The following is an 8066-nucleotide window of genomic DNA, read 5'->3' as shown; positions in this document are numbered from 1 at the left end:
TGCGCGGTTAACCAATCCAAACCAAGAATAACATCAAACTCGTCGAACGGCAAAAGCATCAAATCGGCCGGAAAACAGGATTCTCGGATTATTAGAGGGCATCTCTTACACACTTTATCAACAAGTACGCATTGACCCAAAGGGTTTGATACTCGAATTACGAGCTCAGTAGACTCAACAGGTAGAGTCTTACTGGTTGCTAAGGTTTCGCATACATATGAATGAGTAGAACCAGGGTCAATCAATGCAATCACATTAGTATCAAAGAGAGTGAAGGTACTAGTGATGACGTCGGGGGAGGATGCCTCCTCTCGTGCGCGAATGGCATATGCTCTAGCAGGAGTACGGTTCTCGGCTCGATCGGCCGTATCAGAGGCCCCCCTCTGACTACCACCCCTGCCTCCTAAAATTCTCGGTGGTCTACCTCTAGATGTCACTCCACTAGGTCTTGCACCTTGAATCTTATTCTTCTCATCCAGCTCCGTGCAATCTCTAATGAAGTGGTCCTTCGAACCGCATCCGTAACAGGCCCTGCTAGTAGACTTGCCCCAACATTCACCTAGGTGTCGTCTTCCACATTGGGGACATTCAGGTTTCTCGTGACGATTATTGCCCACACTAGCTACCGAAGTAGCTCGGGAGCCCATCGATGGTCTTGCCCTGATGGAAATTCCCGCAGTCGCCCTCGACTTATTAATGTCCTCCCTGAACTTCTTTACAGCTGAGAACGGAGCTTTACCCGTCGATCTTTTACGATAATCTCTAGCTTCAAATTCAGCCTTCCTCTTCTCCTTTCCAAGTTCTTCCGCCTTGCAGGCTCGTTCGACTAGTGTTACGAATTCTTTTATTTCCAAAATACCCATTAGTAGCTTTAAATCTTCATTCAATCCTTCCTCGAATCTTTTGCACATAGCAACCTCATCAGCTACACACTCCCGGGCATACCTACTGAGTCTTACGAATTCATGTTCGTATTCAGATACAGTCATACGGCCTTGCTTGAGTTCCAAGAACTCCTTACGCTTCTGATCAATGAACCGTTGGCTAATAAATTTCTTTCGGAATTTCGTTTGAAAGAAGTCCCAAGTTACTCGCTCGTTCGGGACTATGGAAATCAAGGTCCTCCACAAATAGTAGGCTGAGTCTCGCAACAAAGATACAGCACATTTTAGACATTCGTCGGGTGTGCATGACAATTCATCGAACACCCGAATGGTGTTATCAAGCCAGAACTCGGCACTTTCGGCATCATCAGTTACTATGGCCTTGAACTCCTCGGCCCCACGCTTCCTAATCAAGTCTACAGGTGGCTTACTCAGCCTCACAGGATCAGCGACTGATGGCATTACAGGCTCTTGGGTGGATTATTCAAATTTGGGAATTGTTGGACAGCCGGGTTGGTTCGGGCATATTGCGCGACCCACTCATTCATCATGGTAAAGAAGGCTTGTTTAGCCCCCTCACCTTGATTATTCGCAGATGACTGAGGTTCAACAGGCGGCGTCCCTTGTGCAGGAGCAGCCGCTACGCTCCCAACGTCATCCGCTAGGGTTCTTTCTTCACCGGGGTCCATTTACTAATCAAAACAAAAACATTTCAACCGTCAGAAGTCATCACACATTTAAACATTAACATTCGGCATGTATAGCTAGACTCATACGCGCTATGGTAGTCCTAGAACCGACTAAACCATAGCTCTGATACCAATCAAATGTAACACCCCGAACCCGAAACCGACACCGGAGTCGAACACGAGGTGTTAACTGACTTTAACCCCCTTATAAAATTTATTTTCCAGACACTGCCCAATCTGTGTACTAGTCGTTTTAAAAATCATATCTTGAGTTTCGTAACTCAAAAATCAGTTTTGTAATTTTTCCCAGAAACTAGACTCATGTGCCCATCTATGTATTTTTTTCTAGAATTTTTGGTCGGGCCAATTAGTACAGTTTATTAGTCAAAGTCTCCCATGTTGCAGGGGTCGACTACACTGAACTTTGCCCATTACGACTTGGATATCTCCCTGCACGGGGCTTCAATACTGATGTCGTTTGTTTCTATGAAAACTAGACTCAGAGAGGAATCTGTACATATATGGTACGACCCCTAATTATCTCTGGTTAATTTATAATGAATTTCCAAAGTCGGAGCAGGGAATCCAGAAACCGTTCTGGCCCTGTCCCACAAAAATCTGATTATCTCTTAATATACTACCCATCTGATCTTTTCGTTACTTCCTCATGAAAACAGACTCATCGAGCTTCGATTACATAATTTATTCATCAATTAATTCCACTCCTACTATTTTTAGTGATTTTTCAATCTCATGACACTGCTGCTGCCAGCATCTGTTACGAAAGTAACTAGGTCCATTTCATGCCTACCCTTGATCCAACTCAATCGAACATTCGTGCCATTTTCGCATGGCTTAAAGTTTACATGCCACAGTTCAAACACAACGTAATAGCTTATACATGCCAAAATGTTCTTCTAAGCCAACTAAGAAGAAAGTACCAAAACTTGCTATCCGGTGTGATGACTTCGATGACGGCCTGACCCCGCAAAAATAGATGAGTCCAAGCAACCTATAATGGGTGACAAGGAAACACCGAGTGAGTTTATAACTCAGTAAGTCATAAGCAATGCACTACCCTCCATCAATAACATTATCACAAGAGGAAACAAAATGGAACGAGACAATTTACTCCATCCATACCGAACCATACCATAGTTCCTCCAACCTATCGATTCAGTTTCATATCAATTCATGCATTCACATTCCATATACTCATCAATAGGACATTGAAGCATTTTCATAAATCAATTTATTTTCGTTACAATCAAACGACTAAACGGCTTTTCACCCATCCTACGATAAATTTTATGTACGTGACTTCAAGTATATTTGTCACATAGGTTCAAACTTACCGAGCTCAACACCAAGTATAAGCATAGCACCTATTAGCCATGTACTCAAGACACTTACCCGATCCGCTGTCCGCGATCGACTCAATAGTGTCGCACACATAGTGTCCATAATGATTCACGAATGTATATTGAGTCCGCACACTCAGTGCTATATAATCAACTCGCACACTTAGTGCTACGTAATCAAATCGCACACTTAGTGCTACATAGTTAAACTCGCACACTTAGTGCCGCATGGTCAATTCGCACACTTAGTGCATCATATTCATTTCGCACACTTAGTGCAACATAGTCAAATCGCACACTTAGTGCTGTACAATTTAATCCCGCGCACTTAGCGCCAATCTCATGGTCATAAATTGTTATACCCGCACGTTTAGTGCCGAGATCAACAACTCAGTACATCTTACCTCTTTTCTTTTCATTCAACAATTTCATCATCACATACGTACATGCATATATATATATGTATATTTATTCATTCCATTCAGCATCAATACATAAACATTATGACCATTTGAAATAATACCAACTACATGCTTAATGACTTACCTTGTGTTGGGTAAGACGGTTCCAACTCGGCTACTCAGTGATCTTTTCTTTGCCTTTGCTTGATTCTCCTCCTTTAGCTCCTTGAGCTTAATCAATAATTCACTAGTTTAACCATCTTGTTAAACATTCATAATTCAATTACACATGCTTATGTATGTTTGTATATTCGGCAACCATCCTCACTAATTACTCATGTTGATGGCCGAATGGATGTATGTGTGTACAATGTCAACTATAACATCATGTAATTCCACATATGACTACATTTCTTAAGTTCCACATCTTAATGCCCATTATACATAATCAAATTTAACATCATATATATATTCACTCATGTGGCCGAATATACATACTCCCATATAATATCAAGTACTCACTTTAAGTATATTGCCGAATATACTTAATCATACACACACCTAACCAAAATAATTTCTAAAATCTTTATATCATTTATAATACATCTAATTATCCTTTTTCACATTATCAACTCAAATCACATACATTATTTACTATAACATCTTTACATTCGGCATTGGTGTCAACCATAGTAGCCGATTCTTCCTACTTTGTACCCATGCATCTATTAATCCTTAGTTGGTTCAAACACTTCACACACTAGGATTCATCAAATTTTCAACAAGAAATAAAATCTCTAATCCTCAAACTACCATGGCCGAACCTTCATGGAGTTGCTAAGACTCCTCATTTCTACTTCTCACACACTCTCACATCCAAACCCTTTTATTAAACACCCAAAGTCAACCATCTCCTTACCTCATCACCAAAGACATCAAAATACCAACCAAGAACGTAACATTCATGGCCGAATGTCATCTCCATCATTTAACAAAGTTTGAACCATGGCTAGGTAGATTTTGAACTTACAACTTAAAATATACATGAATCTCAAAGAATAACATTAAACATACCTCAATCTAGTTACATGCATGGCCAAACTTCCTCCTAATCCTCTTCCTTAGGATTTTTGGTCAAAAGAGGTTGAAAAAGGATGAACAAAACCTTTCTTTTCCTTCCTTTAGCTCACGGCAATGGGGTGTATGCATGAGACCATTATTATTATTTTTTTTTTCTTTTTTTCATCACCCTTCCTTTCATTATTTAATTATCATGCTTATTATTTTATTTTCCTTACCATACATCACTAACACAACATGTTGGTGACATGTTTCCACCCATAGCATGGCCGGCCACTACATATTAGGGAGGGGGAATTTGACATGCAAGTCCCCTTTTTCTTCCACATGCACTAATAGGTCCTCATGCATTGACCTATCACATTTTAAAATTTTCTCATATAAGTCCTATTGACTAAATTCACATGCAATCGACTAAATCGAAGCTTGAAATTTTCACACATTCATGATTACATATTCTAGACAATAAACATCACATTCAAACCTTTCGGTGACTCGGTTTAGCGGTCCCGAAACCACTTCCCGACTAGGGTAAATTTTGGGCTGTCACAAATCACTTAAAATAAGCCACACATATATTCAAAGCTTCTCACATAAGTCCTTTTTATTTAGAAACACATTTAATTTGACAAAAATCAAAGCACTCAAATTTCACACATACATGATCACATATTTTAGATATAAAATATTATATTCAATTATTTCTGCGACTCGATTTAGCGGTCCCGAAACCACTTCCCGACTAGGGTTAGAATAGGGCTGTTACAGAAATGAGCATTCGATTGCTTCGTCATTTGTCTCCAAATAGGGTGCATCACTGCTTACAGCTGCAATGATATCCTCTTCAGCATTTATCGTTATCAACCGCCCCTCTGATACTAACTTCAACTTTTGATGCAACGATGAAGGCACTGCCCCAGCTGAATGTATCCAGGGCCTCCCCAATAAGCAGTTGTATGAAGGCTTGATATCCATCACCAGGAAATCCACCTCATATATGTTTGGCCCGATAAAAAGAGGTATCTCAATTCTGCCCATCACTTTTCTCTCCGTACCATCGAATGCCTTCACTATATTCTGGCACTCTTTCATGTGAGAGCTGTCTACAGGTAATCTGTTTAGTGTAGTCAATGGTAAGACGTTCAAGGCTAACTCATTGTCAATCAGTACTCCTAGTAGTGTATATCCCTTACAACGCGTGGTGATATGTAAAGCTTTAGTCGACCCCCTGCCACCAGGTGGTATCTCGTCGTCATTGAAGAAGATAAAGTTATCGGCACTTATGTTGCTAACCAAGTGGTCTAGCTTGTTGACGGAGATATCATTAACAACATATGTTTCATTCAAGACTTTCATCAGCGTGCTGTGATGGACTTCCCAAACTTAGGAGTAAGGCCAACACTGAGATACGAGTTAGTTGTTTACGTAGCTGTTCCACCACACTGTACTCGCTGTGCTTTAGAAATTTTAAAAACTCCTTGGCCTCCTCTTCGTTGACCGGCTCATTAACAAGGAGTTCAGATTTGGCCACTTTTTCCTTCTTCTGTTCGACCAATATGGCTTTTCTTTTTAAGGGTTCTGCTCTCTCGCTTGCTGAATCGTAGTGTCTCTCGCTACGTGTATAGGAGCCCTTATCTTGGTCCTCTTTTGTAGTGTCAACCATGTTTTCTTTTCCTGGGATCGTCACGTTACAGTCGTAATTCCATGGGACCCTCTTGCTGTCTTTATAGGGGAAGACTGCAGGTATTTGGATTATGACTCTCGGTGGCATTTGCACTCCTACTTCATTATTTTTGGGTCGTGATATGATAACCACGGGGCAGTTAACTGTCTGCGCCGTCGATTCTCCCTCTGACGCGCATATATCTCCCTCTCTGGGGTTTTCAGTTTCTTCATAAAACTCCATTTCTCTATTATTCATCATGTCCTGTACCAGGGCCCTGAACTCCACACACTCCTGAATTTCATGCCCCACTTTGTTGTGAAACTCATAGTAGTTCCTCTCTTTTTTAGATTCTTCTCTCGAATCCAACACGATTAATCCTCTCTTGACCATCTCTTTCCAAACCTGTCTCAATGGGGTCCTGACCTTTGCAATCTCATACTTGATCTTTTTGCTTCCACCTTCGCTTATCTCGTTTACTCCTTGGTCGGTATGATTGGGGAGTGGGTTTCCTGCTAAATTGGGTACGGCTGGGTCATCAAACCTCACAATCCCTATTTTAATGATTCTTTCAACTAGCTTCTTGAACGCAGTGCAGTTTTTGATCGAATGCATGGTGATTCCCACATGGTATTCGTATTGGGCGTTTGTGTCATACCATTTGGGATACGGGGGCTGCAGTGGCTTCAGGTAAAAAGGGGACGCTACATGAGCGTTGAATAGGTTCTGGTACAGCTCCCTATACGTCATAGGTATAGGGGTGAACTGTGGCCTTTCTGTGTTCTCCCTCGTGTTGGATTCTTGTCTCACAGTGTCATGTTGATTGGTGGTCACTGTCTTTGGTTGATTTACAGTGAGTGACTTGGACTGACCCTTACTGAATGTGCTCGTGTTGTTCACTTCGTTATCTCTTTTCCTCGGGGCCGATCTTTTGGTACTTTCCCCAACTTCAATTTTGCCGCTCCTCACAACATTTTCAATCATTTTGCCTGTCATCACTATGTCTGAGAAGCTTTTGGTGGCACTCCCCAACATATGAGTGATAAAAGGGGCCTTCAGAGTGTTGATAAAGAGCATCGTTGTTTCTTTTATTAAAAGCGACGCTTGAACTTGTACAACAACTTCTCTCCATCTTTGCGCATACTGTCTGAAACTTTCATTTGGTTTCTTTTCCATATTCTGGAGAGTGATCCTGTCAGGAGTCATGTCCGTCACATGATTGTATTGTTTCATAAAGGCTTGATCTAGGTCTTTCCATGAGTTAATCTTTGCACGGCTCAATTGGTTATACCATTTAGATGTCGCCCCAACCAGACTATCCTGAAAGTAGTGAATTAATAGCTGATCATTGTTGATGTATCCCGTCATTCGCCTGCAAAACATAGTGATATGAGCTTCAGGGCAGCTCATTCCATTGTACTTTTCAAATTCAGGCATTTTAAACTTGGGGGAAGGACCAAGTCTGGAACCAAACTTAGGTCCTTAGCATCAATCCCGTGATGACTATCGACACTTTCTATAGCTCTGAATTTTTCCTCCAGCCATTTACACCATTCTTCCAATTCTTTTTACGATTCTATCCTTGCCTTTTCCTCTTCCGCGACTTCATCCAAATCGGGAATAGGCGGACAATTCGGGTTATTAACTGGGTTAGAGCCTAAGCCGGCTTGGAAATTCATCAGTATCGAAGCTCCATCCTGAATCTACTGAGGCCTAATCGTAACAGACGGTCTTTGTAAATTAATCTCAGGTTGTATCGGTACATGTGTCTGAGTGAAGCCAGGAGGATATTGAGGGTCTTCATTATTTTCCCCAACATTTTCCATGGGACCCTTTCCTTTATCCATTCTTCCCATCAGCATTTGGGACAACTGACTCATCATCTCTCTTTGGGACTCCATCATTTGCTCTTTCGTCTCTTGTTGAATCTTGGCTAGCTGCTCTTGCATCTGAGATTGCATTTGTTCCTGCATGTCTTTTTGCATTTG

The 8066-nt window shown here is 41.3% G+C and overlaps 1 protein-coding gene across 1 annotated transcript; it reads right to left on the bottom strand.

Moving 5' to 3' along the window:
* Positions 1–5177: 5177 nt before the first annotated feature.
* On the bottom strand, positions 5178–8051 carry LOC107895831 (uncharacterized). Its single transcript, XM_016821048.2, has 3 exons — positions 7807–8051; positions 5864–7450; positions 5178–5778 (listed from the first exon to the last, which is right to left on the bottom strand). Exons 1-3 carry the CDS (start codon positions 8049–8051, stop codon positions 5178–5180), a joined length of 2433 nt encoding a protein of 810 aa, XP_016676537.2.
* Between the last annotated feature and the right edge of the window lie 15 nt (positions 8052–8066).

Source organism: Gossypium hirsutum, chromosome A07 (genome assembly GCF_007990345.1).
Source record: "Gossypium hirsutum isolate 1008001.06 chromosome A07, Gossypium_hirsutum_v2.1, whole genome shotgun sequence".
NCBI lineage: Eukaryota > Viridiplantae > Streptophyta > Magnoliopsida > Malvales > Malvaceae > Gossypium > Gossypium hirsutum.
The sequence above is the reverse complement of the archived record's forward strand: the minus strand, read 5'-3'. Positions and strand labels throughout refer to the sequence as shown.

Coding starts and splice junctions, on each gene's coding strand:
- LOC107895831 (XM_016821048.2), bottom strand. CDS start 8,051: ATGCAGGAACAAATGCAATCTCAGATGCAAGAGCAGCTAGCCAAGATT. Junction 7,451..7,806: donor GAGATTAATTTACAAAGACC/GTCTGTTACGAT, acceptor TATGTTTTGCAG/GCGAATGACGGGATACATCA. Junction 5,779..5,863: donor AAATTTCTAAAGCACAGCGA/GTACAGTGTGGT, acceptor AGTCCATCACAG/CACGCTGATGAAAGTCTTGA.